Source organism: Toxotes jaculatrix, chromosome 6 (genome assembly GCF_017976425.1).
Source record: "Toxotes jaculatrix isolate fToxJac2 chromosome 6, fToxJac2.pri, whole genome shotgun sequence".
NCBI classification, from domain to species: domain Eukaryota; kingdom Metazoa; phylum Chordata; class Actinopteri; family Toxotidae; genus Toxotes; species Toxotes jaculatrix.
In genome coordinates this window covers 15,925,767-15,946,473 of record NC_054399.1, presented here as the reverse complement: position 1 = coordinate 15,946,473, position 20,707 = coordinate 15,925,767, and the positions used below count along the sequence as shown (strand labels likewise).

Below are 20,707 nucleotides of genomic sequence, written 5' to 3'. Positions count from 1 at the left end.
ATATATGAAACCATACAGGTATGTGTGTGTGTGTGTGTGTGTTCACATGCACTTCTAATGAACTTAACACAGACTGTTTTTGGAACTTGTTATTCAGTTCACAAGGACGTCTTGTTTAGAAGACAGATTTTGCAGCACTGCAATTTGTTTTCAGTAAAGAAATGTTTGTAATGCTTCCAGAAAAACACAAATTTCAAATCAGCTCTTATGTAAATATGTTTATTTCTGACATGAATATATATATAATATATAATATATATATGTATATATTTATATGAACACACAATGCACAGACAGTGCAGACAATGAGGGTGAAGAGGTTCACAGATCAGTTAAACAAGTCAGCACAGAAAGGTTAGGTTAGAGCACGACACACGTCAGCTGTGTTGTGTCATTTGATGTCCACAGCACACACCAGGTATGTTGTTAAGTAAGCAGAAGTGAAATTAAAGCAGCCAATCCAGGGAGTCAGTATAATTTTTTTTGAGCATTGACACTGGGGATTACTATAAGATAGAGACGTATCGTGATGCATATTGTTGTGTCAGTGTGTGGTCTTACATGGAAAATAACAGTTGCTGTTTTTTTGTTGTGCATTATATGCCACCAGTTTGTGTGTTGCCCTTAACAGTAAAATAGTAGTGGAGTGCAAATTATAAATGTAAGGCCTCATCTCCTGCCACGGAAAAAACAAGTTCTAGAGAACTCATTTAAACATGCTAGGAGCTCATATTAGTCAAGTATATAATATAACCATTCACGACTTTTATGGAAAAATAATATTCTCATATTAACAGTACTTATAAATGCAGGACATATGGCAATATATAAATACATATATATTTAAGTAAATTCCAGTGGAGCTTGTCTTTGCTCATATCCAGTTATATTTGCTTGTCTGTCCACCTCAGTGAGCAGCCATGATCAGGTCAGTCTGTAGGCCAAGGCTTGTGAGGGCTTGTGGGGCTCCTTTGTTGGGTCTTTGGACTCCCCTGAAAGACACAGTATGAGGGACAGGTTCAGGTTTTAAAAAGGGAATTTATTATTCTGGAAGTGAGCATACACTCAGTCTCCTCTTTATAAATGTACAATCCTATGCAGTGCAATATAACAACTCTACCAAAACATCTGTCTTTACAAAGCTAAGAATGTTGTTTTTGGTTACATTATTAGAAATGTGTAAATTCAATTAAATGTTTATTTTTGAGGTTTTAGTTAAAGGTGGTGTTGTTTTAGACTACATTATAATAAAAGGTGTTCCTAATTTGTCCTTTCTTTTTACACATATGAGAAGGGCAGAATATTAATTAATAAGAAAACACCTAAGACTACAATGTTGTCCAGTACAACACCATCACTAACTATGACCTCAATGATAAAACATATAGCTTAATTGACACCTATGTAACTATTAAAAACTGATTTTAGGCATCACAAAAGTCAACTTTGGCAGAACTATTTTATAAATTGCATTAGACTGGACAGGTGCACCTAATAAAGTGGCTGTTGAGTGTATATTGTTGACTTGTTTGAGGGATTTAGAGCTATTAAACTTTGGGGGACTGAAAAAAATAACACTTGAACATCACTGAACAGCACTTCCAAAAACTCTGCGATGAGTTTCAAAGTATTAAGCATAATCACGTCATTAGACTCTAGTGAATATGAAAAGTCATGCAAGAAATGTGAACATTAGGCATAGAAGTCTGTATACAGATACATTATTTATATGTTAATTTAAAAGTCTGCTTAAATTGTATTCATATTGTAATTTTAGATTAATTTAACTAAATTAAAACAATCAGATTTTAATTGTAATTAATAGCAATATTTGACTAATAAAGTAATTAAATATTCTGTTAAATACCTTATAACTGAGCCTACAAGCTACAGGAGCTTCATAACACCTAAAGGGGGCAGCAGTGCACCTTCAGTCAGTGAAGCCCACACCCAAACTAAAGCTTGGAGAACTTTAAATACAAGAGCCACTTCTCACTGTACAGTTACGTTGAGACTGTGACCTGCACCAACTTCAGCCTTCTTGCACGCCATATCTCAGCAGATTCAAAGCTACTGGTTTCAGACCTTTAAGCTTGTGACCCCAAAACACTGAAAACACTGCCAAACTAAAAAGTGAACTCTTGTTAAACCTGATCAAAACAACACCAGGCAAGACTGCATCAAAACTAAAAGTGAACTCCCTTTGCTATAAGGTAGGTCAGATTTATTCCCCTGTTGCTTTAGTTTGTTTTCCTAACACGTTTCCTTGTATGTGTTATAATGTAACAAAATGATTAATAAGATATTTTATTCAAAATTACAGTCATCAGTCAAATTTACAAAGTGTCGAACTCAGACAGTGCAGATATCCCATAATCAGTAGTTGCCTGAAATGAAATTCTTGTGTCTCTGTGGACACATCTCCACTGAGGAGGAGGAGGAGGAGGAGGAGGAGGAGGAGGAGGAGGAGGAGGAGGAGGAGGAGGAGGAGGAGGAGGAGGAGGAGGTGGTGGTGGTGGTGGTGGTGGTGGTGGTGGGTGGGTGTACTCACCACAGCAGTCTGGGTCTTGGCATAGTTCATATGGGCGTAGAGCAGCACAGCTGTGTCATTGTGAGACGCCTCCAGTGCAATGGACAGAGCATTGCTGCCATCCTGCAGACAGCAAGGAATGGAGAGGGACAAACAGAAAGACAGAAGAAGAGCAGAGAGTAAAAGTGAGTTCATTGACCCTTAAAACACAAGAGTGAGTTTCTAACTGGAACAGAGACCTTTACAGTTTGGGATTGCCCACGTGATAGACACTGTACGCAGCTGTTAGTTTTTCCAGCTGTTTTAATACACTCTGTACTGCAAGACTGTGTCGCTCTTTTGTGATGGACGTTGCAGACAACACACTCATTCCCATTGTTCATCATGCATTCTTGATTAGCCAGTGAAGTACCAGAACATTCATTCATTCTGCATCCTCATTATTTATTTCTTTTGGTTTGTAATTGTCCTTTCCTGTTATTACAAACACGTCAGGATACCAGATAAATCTACACTAAGTAAAGTCCTGTGGTTTTGACTCTAGAAAACTACAGCAGGGATTGTTATAGGTTTTATGTACTGTTGGAAAACCAGAACCTCTTATTCCACAGCTTCTTCTTACACAGACGGGTGTTTCTGTTATCTTGTCTACCCTATTTATATCAGTGAGGACAGGCTAAATAACAGAAACACCTACTTGTATGTACAATTCAACAGCACCACACTTTGAGCACAGGTCAAACTAGAATTGAACTTTTCCTTACTTGCAATGTAAAGGAAAATGATTTTAAAAGTAAAGTCCTGGATCCACCCCTTTAACGGGATCTGCACCAAACTCAAATGGGTTCTTCTCTGGCCCATGCCTCATCCCCGCACCAAGTTTGATGCAAATTGGTTCAGCACTTTTTGTGTAATCTGGCTGACAAATAAACCAACAAACAGAAATGGAGGAGAACAGAACCTCCATGAAGGTGAGATTTAATGCTGGACTGTTATATTAGACTGGATTGACAAAACTGTCAGCTGACTGTATATCTCCAGTGTGCTTTATAGTCATGGCTTGTCATGGCTGTTCTTTGTTTTAGGAGGACGGGGGAGGTGGGGTCTTTTCCAAATATTTTCCCACACCACAACCCCCCAACCCCCACGGCACCCAGGGTCCACCACTAAGTCCAGCTGTGCTGTACTGAAATACAATCCAGGAGCTGCCTGCACTGAGTGGCCAACTCATTTTGCGACAGATGTGAACACTCAAATATACGTCTGCCTGGCTTCTCTTCAAGCATCCAGACCTCTGCAGATTCAGTCAAATGAAGCGAGAAATGTCACAAGCAGTGGTGTTTTTAGAGAAGTGTTGATTCAGCTGTATGATCATTTTGGAGGCTGCAGTTTATGGTGCTGTTGAACTGTACTGCACTATACAAAGAGGCGTGTCTGTTGTTTAGCCTACCTTCACTGATTTGAATTCAGTGCAGTTCGACACACATGGCACCACAGACAACATGATCCAAAATAATCATACAGCTGAATAAACACCTCTTTTAACACAGTTTCCACAAAATCTGAAATTGAAACCTTGAGGAAGGGAGGCCTCATTGTATTTTGTATTAGACTGCATTAGTCTTAGCTTGGTGTTCCTAATAAATTGACAACTGAGCATACGTTCCAAATTCTAAATAATGTATAGTCGCTAACTGTAATAATTTGGTTGACAAAAAGTAATGTTTTGTTGTTAATCTTTTGTTTCGCCTTTTCCTGTAAATGGACAAAGTTTTTAGGAAATGAATAGTTTCTGCTGACTTGTGTGAGCCATGTGGTCTAGGGCATGAGCCTGCATGGCATTGTGTCTGAAATCTCCAAATCTGTGACTGTGAACAGAGGAGCTGTGGTTTTCTAATTCCTCCCCCGAGGGCTTGTGAGTACCCCAGTGATTGTGTTTCCTGTAAACAGCACTAATTTGAGGAGAAGGCAGATGAAACTAATCTGATAATGATGCTTCAGCTCATCTTTCTAACTGAGGAAAAACTAAAAAAGAGAAGGAGAGAAAGAGGTGACAAGGAGAGGAAAGTGCAGAGTCCGGTTTCCCATACGAAGCTGTTTCCTGAGCACAAATTAAGCTGAATCCCAGACGACTCCGATGTTTTCAGCAGAGATCGAGCAGTTGGCTTGAGCATTAGGCTCAACAGAGTAGAACGGAGTTGATTGTGTCAAAGTTTCTCTCAATGGATGCAGTAGTTAAATGGCTAAAATATAAACAGCTTACATTATCCACGATGGATATGTCACAGCCAGGCTGTTCCAGGAGCAGTTTGACAATCTCAGCTCGGCCATGTTCGCTGGCACACATTAGAGCCGTGGAGCCCTCGTCGTCCTGCACGTTAACGTCAGCGCCACACTCGAGCAGTGCCTGCACCATCTCCTGACGCCCGTGGCTAACAGCTAGCATCAACGCCGTCTGGCCCGCCTGCAAGGGTGGAGAATTATACATATTATTTCTTTTTAAGACAATACTCAATTTCTGTGTGTTTTCAAATTCTGTCACACTGGTTAGATTATCCACTAAGTGAGGAAAAACGTGACTTACTGACGCCAGTCCTGTTGGTCACTTCAGTCATCAACCCCCCGTTATACCAAACCATCTTTTGTGTCTGACCTGTCTGCTTTCCTGACTCAGCTCCTCGCCATCTCTCCCACAGTTCTCCGTCTTGGCATCTTCAATATTCCCAGTGATTCCTGGAACTGCTGCGCTGCCTTAACGTCACACATCAATGCCATCTTAATGGACACTGACCTCCTAACCCCCTATCAAAAGCTGGACAATAACTTTTCACAGCCTCAGCCACATCTTGTCACTCTTTTCCTCCATCCACAACAAAATGTCAGTCACCTCCTCCTGTATCTGCCAGTCCCACTGGACTGTATCAAGTGTCCAAGTACTATTCACAGCTCATTCAGTTTAGTTCCAGATATCCCACTCATTGATGCAACTATAAATTATTTGCTCTGCACCGGCCATGTCCATCCTGCCCTATCTTCAAAAAAACCTAGGCTCAACCCAGATTCACCCAGCAACTTCAGACCCACCTGCAGCCTTCCATGTTTGGCTTAACGCTTCGCACGTATTGCAAAGCTCAAAGTTACCAAGGAGCTGCTGCTCTCTGGTGACTCTGGCAACCTCAGCCTCCCCATTCTCCTCAACCTCACCTCAGCATTTGACACAGTCAACAAGTAATAGTAGTAAATATATGGACAGACAATCTGAAAACATAATACCTTTGGCCATAGCTGTTGCTGGGGCAGAGACATAAAAAAGAGCAGAAAATAGCATGACTTAAATTCTTGACTCTTAAATTGAATTGCATGTCGTGTGTTTTGTTCCCCTCAGCAACAGTAGTAACAAGTGCCAGTAATTGGATTTATAGCCATTGGTACTATAAATTCTATGAGTCCTATGACTAATGAGTCCTGTGACTTGGCAGTGTGAGGGCTTGTCAGGCGCTGTGACCAAACACATAAAATACACAACCTGATTACCAGAGACATAAAACCCCTCAAAAGTCGACAGATTCTCAAGAATGGCTTCTGTGTTACATTAGGCTTCACATTTCCACAATCAAATTTAACCTATAACCAATTACTCCTCAAGTCATTGGCTTTGAATGTAGCACCTAATTACAACACAGGAAATGCTTATAACACACACTCACTCACTGAAATAAACAAGGAACAAACAGGGGCATTATCTTCTAAACCGTTTTTTCCCTTTTCTCAAAAAAGCTCTAAGCACAAAGTTAATTCAATTAAAACTAGTTTCTGCCTAGTCTTCTTTTGACTCATCTAAAAACAAATTAAGACACTGTAGTTTTGATGTTGTTGTTCGATGCTGTTCGATGCTTTAAAACAATAAAAATAAATACACAACAAATTGTTCCTACATCTAATGTTTCAACTTGTGTTATTTCAGAATACAACATGAACAAAAACAGTTTACATGTCAAAACCTGCATAAGTATGTATCCACTAATCTCATGACTTGCAAATTAATTTTTCCACAGGGAGGACCTACATACCAAAAACAGGACGCACGTGAAATGAATGACTCCAGTAAAATGGCTGTGGGAACGTGGAAGGTTACAAGTTGTACTTTAAGAGAAAACAGCACAAGTGGTGTGTCCAGTGTGAACTGGGATAGTGACTTGCCTGACTGGCCTTGGCGTTGACATTGCCGTGACTGAAGAGCTTCTTGACCACAGCCATGTCCTCCTCTTCCTTCACAGTAGAGAGAGCAGCTAGCATGATGGCTGTGTAGCCTGCCTTGTTCTGCTTATCCACACAGCACACACCTGTAGACACATTTTATTACAGTGCATTTATGCATATAAATACACACACAGTGTACATCGGTACTTACAACTGATTGCACATGAAAATGTGCAATCAAAAAAGCAAGCAAAAAAAAGTTACAAGTATTTCTCTCAAATAACATTTATGTGGGAAAAAAATCCAAATTAACTTCGCAGAAAAAAAACTATATATCTACAGTTTAGCCTAATGAAGGGCTTTTCTCTCTTATCTCCCAAGATTTGTCCAAAAAACTGGCTAATATAAAGGTTTCATTTTGATTTCTTTGTCAGTCAAGCAGCACGTTGTACAAATCTACTTTTCCTCTCCCAGATTGACTTACTGTCCATATTCAATTGTAAGTGCTAAAAGTTTAGATCTCGGCTAGGCACATGAACAACTTAAATCCAGTACCATATACATTTTTTTTTTTCTTTCAATTCGCCTGAATTTTGTTCAGAAATCAAAGATACAACATCATAATAATTGACTGTCACTGGAACCATTTGCTAGTCAAGGAGAACCCAAGTAAACTAATGGCTAGTCTTGTCCAACAGCATACATTAACTGGATTACTTTTCTAGTCCCGATGGTATTGGTCTATACTGTAGTTTGGATTAATCTTGATTGCTGACCTGTGTCCAGCAGCAGCCCCACCACGCCGAAGTTGGAGTGGGAAACACTGTAGTGGAGAGCTGTGTTACCGTTGCCATCGGTCATGTTGACTATGTGTTCCAGCAGCACTGACGACACCTCAGAGAATGCCATCAGGTAGTCAGAGACCCGTGAAGGCTGAGCCATCTTGGCACTGGAGATGCGGAACCACTCGAGCTGCACAGTGTGGGTGCTGGAGAGCTGAGGGTGCCAAGTCATGTTATTTTGCATTGAAGTATGCATTGTGAACATCAGAGAAAAACACAATCTGAGGCAGACGTTTACTTTGCATTATTCCAGTGATGAAGTGATGAAGCTAAATGTGTAACTCAGTGATAAGATTATTTGAAGAAGCATGCAGGGACGCACCACTTCCTTACTCTTCAGTGTTTTAATGTCATCGTTCAGGTGGTTCTTCAGAATGAGGCAAGCTTCACGCATTTTTGAGCTCAGCTCAAACCTGTGAAAAAAACACAAATGTTTGAAGTCAAAACAAAATGATTTTCTGTTTTCTGTACATAGTTTCTTTGCATCACAATTGTATGTGAATTTTACAGTTTATGTACCTAAGGAGTGTATCCATATAAGTGTGATAAGACTCTTTCTTTGCAACATGGTTTAATAGCATTCACATTAACAGCACTACACTTTAATCAGGAAACTCTGTAGCTACAGGGACGTGAAACTGCATTAATCAATACTGCAACTAACAAAATGTTTTCTTTCCCTCTTAATAACCTACTTTTCTTTCACAGCATCAGATGAATAACTTGCAGCTCTCAGAGTTTCTTCATCAGTGTCACTCTCGTCCAGGTTGATGTTTCTCTCCTCCTCAGATGTTTCTTCTTCCAGAGCCGCCTCATCCTCCTCTGTGCTGTCTAAGCACTCTCCTTCTCCACTTTCTCCAGAAGAACTACCATCTTCCTCTTCTTCCTCTTCTTCTTCTTCTTCTTCTTCCTCCTCACTGGATGTAGACTCATACCTGGAAGGAACAAATATTTGCTGTAATACATTTTAGGCACTTAGCTAGATCTTTTTTCAAAAGCAACACTGCATTTGGTGAGAAAAATATTTTTGTTTCTTACTTGTCAATGCATGACCTGTTCAAAGTGTTATTTCCAACCTGTGGACCCTATGCCATCCTCATTTTATTTTTACTGTGATCAAAATAAAAATTAGGCTTCATGTTACCCACCCTCCATTTAGAATACCAACAAATTGCAGACTCTTCTTGCCAGCAGTCCGATTCTCGCATGAGTTACTCCCATCCTTCCTCTTCATGATTGATTTCAGCATACCTGTTGCCATGAAGGAAGCACCCTGATCAAACAGTAGTTCCAACAAAGTACACCAGAGAAAAGCACACCTCACACAGAGGTTTGTCATGAGTCTCTATTGGTGGACCAGAGATGACATAATCTTAATCTTTCTAGTGGAACTGCTTATAAAACAGTTTTGAGTGAGTAATTATGAAATAAATTTAAATTAATTGAATTTGCACTGTTTTAAATGAGACAGTTCTTTAAAGCACATTCTTGTTTTGTGTATAAATTAGTACCACATTACATAATCACCAGAATGCAGTTATCAATGATGCATTTTGTTTTTGTAACAATGATAAATAATTCTATATTAGACATATTTTACAATGAAGGTAAATAGTGCAGTTCTCACCTGTCTTGGTGTTGCTGGGTGCAGTCTTCTGTCCATGGTCTTCCTCTTTTTTCTCAGCTGTGCTGACCACCTCTTCTTCTGGCGAAACCTTGTACTCAACGATGGTCAGCTGTCTCTTCTTTGGCACTGTAACTTTTGGCTCCTCAGTCTTTTCCTCAAACAACCTCTCCCATTGACACCCAATGCTTACCACTGCAACAGGAGCTGGTTCTGCTGGTTTCTGTAAAAGATCTGTCTGAGTGCCCTGTTCGATCCGGTCTGCTGGTAAAATCTCGCCTACACATGCATCAGTCACCTCTGGGCGGCACAAAACCCCAGCATGCTTTAACACAGAAGTCAGAGTCTCTACCTGGGCATTCATTGTGTCTGGTTTTGCAAGAACCTCCTTCTCAAATGTGACTTTGGAGGTTTTCTCTTCCATCTGGGCTCTAAGCATCCCCAGGTCTTTGTCAGCCACACTCAGCTGGTCCTCTAGAGCCACAATGGTGTCCTGCTGGAATTTAATGGTGTTTTGTAAGGTGTCGATCTCCTGCTGTGCTTCGCTGGTCAGTCCAAGTAGTGATTCCAAGACCCAAACCTCAGCCTCTTCTGTCTCCACCCTGGTCTGTACCCCCTCCTCATGAACCAGAGGGGTCTCTGTTCCCGTGCCTTTCTCACAAGCACTCACTCTGGTGCCCTCAGAAGCATCTTTCACACCCTGGCTGTAGTAGAAAACAACAGAGTCCATTGGCATGTCGTCCCCAACAGCCACTGATTTCTTCTCAACAACTGAAACTTTCTCAGGAATTTTTTCTATAGCTTTTGATGAAGGTTCTGGAGTTTTCTCTTCCTTCCCCTCAAATTTCTCTGTCAGCCTTTTCAGATCACCAGATTTTCCGAGGCCTTTGTGACCAGGTGAGGTTGGTGAAGTCAGTCGATTGAGGATACGGTGGTCAGTTTGGGTTTGAAGGGTCTCTGTGGTTTGGGTAGAAGACTCTGTAGACTGTTGCTTCTGCTGGGCCACCTCCATGGCTACTTTTTTCTCCTGCAGGGCTAACAGGAGCATGTCTTTCTCCGCACGAAGCTTGGCCACCTCTTTCTCAAGCGCAGGAACACCCTTTACCCTTTCTTCCATCTCCTTCAGCTGCTTCAAGGCCGTAGCCATCTGCTCTCTAACTGTCTGCAGCTGGCTGGGAGGGATCGGAGTCATTGTGGTGCCAGGAGCTGGAGTGCTGCGCCCAGAGGTCTGAGGACTGGGTTTAATCCAGCTACTCTGGAGAGGCTGAGTGGATGGGGAGGCTATGAGCTGTTTGGGAGGATCTGCGAGCTGGAACCGCCCGCCATTCTGGTGCTGGTGAGTTTGTTCCTGCTGTAGCCGCCGGCTGGTTTCTAGGAGAGTCCGCTCGACTCTGGGGTTGCGCTGTGGTGGAGGGGGTGGCACTTTGGCCCCGGCAGACAGCGGAGGGACAGTGAGGACGGTTACAGGAGAAAGAGAGAGCCCCTCGCAGGGTGCTGACCCGAGGCGGTTGCGTGGTGGCGGCGGTGGAGGAGCTCTGCCATCTTCACTGGCAGGGGATGCAAGAGACTCTGTGGATGTCCAGCCACTGGTACGCCCGCCCACACTTGGACTCCTCTGGGAAAGTTTGACCCCTCGGCCTGAGCGGCGGGAGCCGACAGGTGCCCGACGGAGATTGTGCCCACTCTCTATTTCTTCTACATATTTGAGGAAGTCCAGATCCAGCTGGAACCCATACGGAGTCTGGACGGAATAGGAACCTGGCTGGTCAGCCTCTTCCTGACTGGAGTAGATGAATGGAGAGCCCAGATCTGAAGGGAAAATCACATGTAATTTGGCAACATTGATACATCATTGAATCTAAATTTTGTTTCCTTATAAACAAAAGGAAATCGAGTTCACATTCAGTGTTTCTTTTTGACTAAGAATTCTGCATTGTTTACAGCCTTGTGTCCTAGCTCCTAATTGTCGTCTTCACTGCCTTTCTTGGCACATGGCCACATTTCATTTTGCACCATCGCCATTCAGTAAAATAGCATGTGTATGTGCATCTTTGTGCATGTATAATACACTGCTCCATAACTCAAGTAATGGTGAAAAACTTCACAGCGAACCTTTAATTAATACTGCTAACAGAGAGAAAAATGTACTGCTTCACAAAAGAGCAGAGAATAGTACTAGTGTTTTTTTATAAACCAATTTGAAAACTCGGCAAATGTAACACGTGTGTGCTTGACACAGTATACCAGTTACAGTCAATACACTAAGTAGTTGCAATGAGTCATGCTATATTGGAGCTGGTGTAGGTGTGTGATCTGTGGTGTTTACAGTACAGATTCCCTGATACCATCTGAACTGTCTCACAGTGTGATAAACCTGATACTGGCAGGTTAGAACAAATTGTTTAATTTATTACAACAATGAAGTGAAAAACTGCAGCACAATGTATCACCAAAACCTCATCTCAAAGATTACTCAAAATATTTACAAGTTCATAGTTACAAAAGAAATTGCGGTATGAGAAAAAACAAAAAAACAAAGGCATCTCCATGCAGTTTCTTACCAGGCAGCTTTGGGTTAACTTGCACTGACTGAGTCATTTTTCAGGACTTTCAGCACCTTTCAGCACACACACAGCTTCAAATCAACACCTGGCTAAAGAAAACACACAGTGACATGAATGTATTTCTCGTGAATGAACTTGAACCTAGAGGAAGGAAAAGAATGTCATTTCTAAAGCACCACAAAGTAGTCACAGATTTTTCTGCAAGCATCAACATCATGTGCTCCACATCAACATATTTTGTTAACAGGAGACAGCTTTACACAGCAAACAACATAAACAGCATAACTTCTAAACAACCCAAGTGGCTACATGCTCTCACTTTACTTCCTACAAAGTTCAGAACGGCCAGAAGATGTTAGTGTTTTGTAATGGTTCGTTAGCACGTGTGACAGCCTGTGACTGAATTCAAAAGAAGGTGAATTCCCTTATTGCAGAGGTTAAGTGGATCTCATGTTTGGTTTTCGTCTTCAAAGGTGTTCAAGGATATTGAGCCTGACATCCATACCTCAGAGTGTGTGTGTGTACTTCTAGTCTGAGTTACAGACCTTATGGAGTGAGGACATGTTTGGAAAGTGAGGACAGGGCTAAGACTTGGTTTCAGGGTTCAGGTTAGAGTTAGGTTTTGGTTAGGGTTATGGTAACGGTTGGGGTTAGGCACTTAGCTGTGATAGTTACGGTTAGGCTAAGGAATGCACTGTGTCAATGGATGTCCCCCACGGGGATAGTGAAACAAGACTGTGTATGTGGGTGGGTTTTTTCTGTTTGTTTGGGTTTTTTTTCCCAAATTTCAAGCTCTTGACTTCAGGGGATCTGACCTATACTTTACTTCCTGTAAGAGTCATTACATATAACTAAGAGTTAAGATATGTGCCTCAAGTACAAGTGTGTATGTATGTGTATATGTGTGTATAACGTAAACCTCCGGCACTCAGTTAAGATAGCAGTCAGGGGAAACACCTCAGAACAAAGTCAACAACAAAGAGCTGAACTTTGTCCAAAAACCTCAAGACTTCAGCTCCATTACCAACGGCATCAAATTAAGGGCTTTTCTTTGTCTGTTTAGCTACAGTAACTATCAGTGCTCCTGTCAACAACCTGGTTCTTCTGTTTGCTCCAAACAGGAAACATAAAACGCTTCCTGCACAGCAGGAAAGAGCTACCAGTTAGCAAGTGTTCCTGATGTAACATGGAAAACTTATCATGCAGTAGATACTTACTACATAACTGTTTCAGAGGACAATTAAAGACATTAACTTAAATAAAAAGAGGCACTTGGCTTGTCTTATGTCCCACTATGGTTTTCATGACAAAAGAACCTCAACGTTTGAGGTATTGTGTTCACAAAAATGTGTTTACAGGCAACAGTCACAGACCAAAGTAGCCTGTTATGGTGTGCTGAAGTTTACCTCTCTCAGCCGCTCAGTGTACGATTCATGCAGCTGGAGTTCAGGCTGGTTCCCTCCTCCCTGCTCCACGCAGCCCTGTGAGAGAGACAGAGGTTATCATACCAGTCCAAAAATTACTGCCATTACAACACAAGACCACATTACTGGGTAAAAAACTTGAATAAGTTGGTGGCCCAATGCCTGACAAAGTACTGCATGTAATAATGTGTCTGTTTAAACTGGTCACCTATGTGTAAATAGCAGGTAGAGGGAATTTGGAGTGCTGCCGTTGATTAAGCAGACATGACAATTAGCCCATGAACATCTAGGGCTTATGGGAAATGCTGTTCTTTAACGGCCGTATTTATCTAAACATATGAAGCAAGTCACGCAACGTACTGTTGGGAAAAAGCTCTGCTCCTCTGCTGATTTTTAGTATTTTAAATTTGTTACAAATGTCAGTGAGATTTTGAATGAGGTTTTCACTTCAGCTCTCTATAGTAGCCTGGATGGAAAAGCCCCAACGTGAACATCTACCTGCACAACCACAAGCATCACTATCACAGATGTGTGGTTTTACAAAGAAAATTACAGGGGCTGCTGTCTATGTGGGTCATAAAAAGCCATAAAACTACCTTTAGTTTTTTTCTTTGAGAAAGATACATGCAACACAAAAAACACTGTCTTAGAAATATGAAAATGTACAGTCACAAACACACATACACAAAACCTCAGATACACGCAATCATTCATTTTGTTTTAAACACACACACACACAGATGTGTTTTCCAGCAGCCTCAGGCACATTCCTACAGTAACACATGCTGCTGCAACATGCTGGTCGTCCTTCTAACTGACAGACTACTGATAAACCCATAAACACACACACACAGATCATCTGTCAACTTAGACTGCAGCCAACCAACAATAGTCAAAGAAAAGTCCACAAACATTAAGACAGAAGACTAATTAGGACAAATTATATTATGGGCTATAACGGACAATGGCTTCATTAAAGTAACCAGCGGGAAGGAAAAAGAAAGAATCTTCTCTAACGGAAAACGTTTACTCAGTATCTTATCAGTGGCTGCTCTGTTTCTCCTCAGTGTTTCTGTCAGCTGCTTTTCTCAGGTCAGACCACAGTAAACATGATGCTCCAGCATCCAGACCAATCAAACACAAAGTCACACACACCTTAAAAGGTTTTTAAGGATGTGACCTCACCTCGCTGGTTTACTTTGGTCCAAGCCAAAGAGAAGCAGTTTACTGTACTGGGTTTCGTACTGGGTTTGTTTAGGATCAAAAACAAGCTAACAAGAGTTTATAAACAAGCCACATGATTCGCTAGTATTTTGTTTATTGGATAGTTTTAGTAACATGTAATCCCGCCTGGTTGTATAATTTGAAGAGATTTTGAAAATGAAACTTGTCTGACTCCAGTTTCTGTAACTTTGCCTCCTTTTTTGTGCTCAGACAATAGTTAAATTCAATTATTTAACCAAAATCCAGTTTAAATTTGTGTCATCTTTATTTCATTTTCTTTCTTTCTTCTTCAAAGCTGCATGGAGACCCAGGGTATTATATCCAAATGATCTCGTTCAAACACAGGTTCATAGTTCCTGTAGAGCAGTGCTATGTTTTATATCAGTGACAACAAAGTATGCGTCTTTTAGCTTAAAACAAAAGAGCACTTGTGTTTAAGCCAGTTCTGATGTGACATTATTGGCACACAATAACATAGGGCACCATGTTTTTCACACATCAACAGTTATAACTGAATGCATGCACTTACTTAGGCACTACGTCATTCATATTTTGATACACGACAGTTTTACCCAGATATGCAGCAGATTTTCAGAGCTGTAACATATGAAATCAGATCAGTTGGCATCTTTTAAACCTGAACAAAACTTTTCATGAAATAAGCAAGGTTTAAAAAAAAAAAAAAAAAAGGGAACTCATTTGCCACAGGTTCAACTTTTGTTTCCACTGCTGTCCATTTTCCTCCCATTTCAAGAACACAATTTTGGCATTGCTCATGGAGGTATTAAAAAATCCAAACATCCCATTTAATAAAACAGGATGCGCGTGTCAGCACACAGGCAGTACTCTGACGCAGAAACACAAGGCAGAACCTGGCTGCAAAGGTTCTTCAAAGTTCATGTTGTGGGAAGTGGAAAAGGCCTGTTGGTATGCTGACTGACCAACCGTATTTTCAGTGATGAATTTCTGGTTTAAACGCTCTAGACTGATGGTGTGTACAGCATTATTTTAATAAAATAGCACCGAAACACCATGAAAATCAATTTAATGCAAACCAAAAAAGATGGCAATAATTTACCAGTAATTCATAAAATGCTGAGAAGTTTTTACTTCCTTAGAGCATTTCTTTAAAAAATGAATTACACAATGTGCTACAAAGTTAATTAGATCACTAAACCAACTATAATTAACAGGACAATTCCAAGATCCAACTCTTCGCTCTCTGCCAACATCTCCCTTTCCTCGACTCTTGGTTTCTTCATTCTTTATTTTCTTCACTTCTGTTTCTTTTCCTCGCTTTCCCCTCATCAGTTCCCCTCCATATCTCCTGCTCTCTTGTCTTTACCCTCCTCCCCTCACATGACTCTCATTTCTCCCCTCACCCTCTTCTTTGCTCACCCCCCAACAACAACCACACACACACACAAACACACACTAGTCATACAGTCACACATTTCCCTCAGCTCCTCTCAAGTGTTGCTGTTTTTCTCTATGATTTGATGACAGGCAGCAAATTACAGACTGCAGTGAGAGGTTGCATTCCTTCTCTCTACACCCAGAGTCCTGACCAGCTGAGTCTCACACACACACAAGCATGAACATACACACCATTGAGTGCCAAGTCTCATAATGACACTTGCACAAGCCAAAAACAAAATTTCTAAAGTAGTCATAAACACATCCACAAAGGCGTGCACGCACGCACACACACAATGACAAAAATCACACAAGTAAAAACTTGCAAAACCTGCATAAACACAAACATATGAGCACGTTATTCACACAAACATCCAAAAATCTGATTTACTTAAGCATATGAGTCCACACACACATTATCCCACAGTCAGACAATGTTCACAGCTACAATTTTTAGTGAACTCATTTTGAGCATAGCTCTTTAATTTAGTAAACGTTTAACTGGGATCTATTGTGAGCAGATAAACTACATTGTTCTTCAGATTGAATGAACTGCCGTATATCCATGGCTGCAAATTGAGTTCACATGACATTCCTGATTCAGTTTTTATGCAAAATGTCGATCATAACCCAGCACCACAGTAGCATTACATTACAGGCACACTGCAGTGAGTGCAGTCACACAGCAGTCTCCCAGTCCTGCCAACATTACCAGACACCAAAAGCAGAAAATAAATCTGGGGCTGCGTGTTTTTATGGGTTTGTAATTTCTGAATCATTTCCTACAAATTTCCAAGATGTCTTCCTGGATAGAACTATGTAATTCGGTACTAGCTTTGGGGAAAGTGGAAACAATGTTTTACACGTCCAGGTAATTAATTTCAGTTAACTTGTAGAGCAAAGCAGAGAGTCTGTTGGTCAATGCACAGCAGCTCAGCGAACTGTGAAAAAAAAAAAAAAAAAACAGTTAAATTTCTCTGTAGCCAAACACACAACAGGGAAAATAAAGATTCCACTGATAAATAAATTAAATTGTCCTTGCATTAAAAAAAAAAGCTTTTCTTTAAGGAGCATTCCTATTTTCCCAATAATTAGTAGTAAATGAAATGATTAGGGAAACCTGGACCAATAAAGTGTTTTACATAATTTTGGCTGTAATTGCTAAGATCTGACAACCCATGTAGATGAGGCAAATTAGACCAATGTTGGACTAAAACCCAACAGTGGTATTTGAAACAATTTCCACACACAAGGAAACAATGACAGGGTCATCCTGTTGTTGTTTTTTTGTATTTACTGTTGCGTGACTGATGTTTGGATTAATAAAAAGGGACAGGAAACTCCATGAAACTAATAATAAATAAATAAAATCTGATTTCTCTCTCGCTCACTAGCTTTGCTCTCTCACTCACTCTTCCAATACTGTACTAGCTGCATGATACTAGCTGCATCCAATACTTCCTTCCTTGAAGCATCTGCATTTGACCAATTAACATAACATTCAGCCTTACTTAACCCCAAACCTTTGGAAAGTACTGTCCCCTGGAGCACCTTGGACAAAAATCTAATTTAGTCCTTGGTCTCCAGTCAAAACACAGGTTTAGTGCCTCAAACTCTTCTTGGTTCCTTGAGAACATTCCTGCCACAGAAACACCCTATTGGTACAATTTTACTATTATCAATAGAAATTATGGTCAGAATAAGGCGCTCATTCTAATAAACCAGAACTGCTTTAGCAATGAGCGGAACGAGCGAACCAAGTGATCCGTTCACTTTACTTGGGTTGATTAGTGCTTCAGTGATCAAAAATGAAATGTGATGTGCTGTTAATGAGGAAGAGAACATTGGGTCATCCTGCATTCAGTCCACTTCATGGAAGAGGAAATGTTGTGCTGGTTCGAGGCTCGGGGCCATGTTTTGAAACAGTGACCTCATCCCCAACGCCACCCTTTTCCCGAGAAGGGAAGCCAGAGAGAGAAAGAGAAGGAGGGAGAGAGAGAGAGAGAATCTGACTGGTGGTGGTGGGGGGGATTTCAGTTCCTAAAATCCTGAGATCAGTCTTTGCATTTGAGACTTTTCTCAATAAACAAAATTCTATGTTAAATATGCGTTTATAGTGGTTAAGCCTTGAAGTGAATAATTACAGTCTGTGGACCTGTCACAGTTTACAGGACCCAGGACGGTTAGCCGACTCAGGATATCTCACAGCAGATTTAGAGCTCGCATCTGTAAGACAGATAGACTGAAAACAGACTCTGACCACTGCTCTGAGGTCTCGGTATGTGTTGGTTGAAGAGATATTATCTCCGGCTACGAGATATGAAGCCGTGGAAGTCGACTGAACAATGCGTGGATTCGATTTTATTCAGTCTGTCCCTGCCAGGGAGCTAATGCTAGCTAACAGCTGTCTGGTATTTATTTTTTAAAATATGCATAATGATCACACCTTTGTAAGTGGTGTAGGGTTTTTTTTTCACTATACTTGCTCAACTGTTTGCTCACACAAAAACATAGACATCATGCTGATTAACCAGCAGCTGCTGAATACCAGCTACTCTCTCTCTGTACCTTTCTGCAGGTGTCTCTGGCTCCGGAGCTGCATGTTCTCTGTCTGTGGTCCTGGCTCCAATCACCTTCTGCTGTTATTGTTTACAATGATCCGTTTCTAACACGTTTAATGTTCCACTCTGCTACAGATAAATTTTGGATTAATAGTCTATGCAGACTGTAATGTAAATAATTACCAGTCATGACAGCTTTTTGCTTCTGTGCTCTGTCTCCTATCATAACTGTAATCTGCTGAGCACACAGTATCCACTAACTGTTCACTAACTGTAATCTAAATGCTGGCCCTCTAACATTGTCCATTGCCAGCCCTGTTTGTATTATGCTGCATGTCCTTCTCCTCCTCTCCTCCATTCCTAGCTGTCCTATCTTCCTCCTTTTCCTCCTTTCACCCAGCCCAGCCATCGGCAGCAGGGTCCCCCATATGAGCCGGGTTCTGCTCAAGGTTTCTTCCTGTTAAAAGGGAGTTTTTTCTTGCCACTGTCGCCTTAAGTGCTTGTCTGGGGTCAGGCTCTGGGTCTCTGTAAAGCGCTTTGAGACAATTTTGATTGTGGAAGGCGCTATATAAATATAATTGAATTGAATTGAACTGAACTGAACTGAATTGAATTGAACTGAATTCAATTCAATTCAGTCAAGAATGAACTTGCAACTTGCAAAGAACCGCAACTTATTTGTTACTTTATGGAATGAGAAACAGCATCTTGAAGCAAATGTCCATTTTCACGACTTAACTCTCATGCCAGTTAATCTTAAACCTAAACCCAATTCATAATCCTGAACTTGATCTGTTGAGGAGACGAGGAGAAGATTTCTTTGATGTCTTTATCCTCGTGAGGATATTCAGGCCTTTTCGACACAGAAATCCAGATACACACACACACACAGAGGAGGGCCTCTCTGCTGCTGGGATAAATCTGCAGTTTCCTGAAGTGAAGCCCACTACTCTTCCAATAAATCCCCCTCATCACCACACACACACAGCCCTCCATGCCCCCATGGGAGACCTCCCATTGTCTCCCAGTAGGTGGGAGGGGGGTCCTGCCAGGAAGCCCATCAGGCCGTCCTGAAAGCTGCTTCCTGAAGGCAGCAGGAAAACACTGGAGAGAAGACAAGCTAAAACTGAGAGCTGAACAAGCACAACCAGTGTGACACATACACAAACATGCACACTGTGGCATCCTGCAGCCTACAACAGCACCGAGGCCAACATCACATGATGAATCACACTGAGGTTAGATAACATGCTATCACTTTTGGCGAGGACTTGAGTGTTTGTGTGCACTAAAGTTCACACACACAGTAACACTCTGTCACCTCGATACGCAGGACTCCGCCAACAGACGCCATCTCCTGCCTCCAATGCCTTCATCATAAATCACACGCTGACGTCACATCGCTAACATCAAGTGTGTCCCACTGTACAGAGAAAAAAGAAAATCTTTTTTTTTTTTTTTTTAGGTTGACTTCAAACATCACATGCCTCCCCTCCCTCTTCCTTCCAGATTCTCCAGCAAACACAATCAGGCACATTCAGCCTCCACAATGAGACATTGTGCCTCTTTGGTGGCGACGCTGTTTTTGAAAAGTTTTGTGAGGCCTCGTTGTTTCTCCCCAAAACCAGCCCCAGCCCTCAGCCCCGACTCCAACCAATGCAATGTCACAAAATGTCACAAAGTGAATTCAATAAAGTCGCTGGGGAAGTCCAACATTTGGAGAGTTTCCAGATGAAGAGGGAGTGTCTGGCAGCAGAGCACTGGAGGCTCTCACTCAAAGCTTCTAATGAAGGACAAAGAGAGCATCCATGGATGTTGACATCCAGTGACAACCTTTACAGAAAAATCCCAGTCTGATCCACCATTCCTCTCAGATCTCCTCAGTCTGGGATTTGAGGAGTTGTTTCATGATGAAATACTTGCCTTCAACCTGTCCCATCTCTGTTCTACTTTTTCCAAAACCCCTGTAAACATGGCCTAGGAAAATTTAAAAAAAATGACATCGTTTTAATTTTAACATCTTCCATAGTTGATTTTTCCACAACAATGAGAATGTTTTCTAACACAGTAGTATCCTGGTCTTAATTCTCATTATATTAAAAAAATATGTTTGCATGAAAAACAGTGGACAAAGTACTCAGATATTTAACTCCTTTAACTACTTAAAGTATCAAAAGTAAAACTACTTACTATGCAGAATGGATTCATTTAAAAAAGTTTAAAAAAGTTCCATATTTTTGTTGCCCATCACTTCAATTGTGTAAGCTGATTTTAATTATTTTGTATACTGCTGGGTAGCTTGTGAATTTACCTCAGACAATC

At 41.1% G+C, this 20,707-nt stretch overlaps 1 protein-coding gene across 3 annotated transcripts in view; it reads right to left on the bottom strand.

The window, feature by feature from the left end:
* Positions 1-203: 203 nt before the first annotated feature.
* The window catches only part of kank3 (KN motif and ankyrin repeat domains 3), a 29,565-nt gene continuing 9,061 nt past the window's right edge, over positions 204-20,707 (bottom strand). The window contains exons 2-12 of one of the 3 annotated variants that reach the window (XM_041040459.1): positions 13,167-13,241; positions 11,758-11,849; positions 9,200-11,005; positions 8,721-8,823; positions 8,268-8,507; positions 7,895-7,985; positions 7,507-7,726; positions 6,731-6,873; positions 4,794-4,994; positions 2,552-2,653; positions 204-992 (exon numbers count right to left, since the gene is read on the bottom strand). In XM_041040459.1, the coding sequence (XP_040896393.1) occupies positions 930-992; positions 2,552-2,653; positions 4,794-4,994; positions 6,731-6,873; positions 7,507-7,726; positions 7,895-7,985; positions 8,268-8,507; positions 8,721-8,823; positions 9,200-11,005; positions 11,758-11,794 (3,006 nt within the window). In that variant the 5' untranslated portion in view covers positions 11,795-11,849; positions 13,167-13,241 and the 3' untranslated portion in view covers positions 204-929. The remainder of the gene's footprint in view (positions 993-2,551; positions 2,654-4,793; positions 4,995-6,730; positions 6,874-7,506; positions 7,727-7,894; positions 7,986-8,267; positions 8,508-8,720; positions 8,824-9,199; positions 11,006-11,757; positions 11,850-13,166; positions 13,242-20,707) is intronic. The other 2 variants (XM_041040461.1, XM_041040460.1) reach the window with 2 other exon arrangements.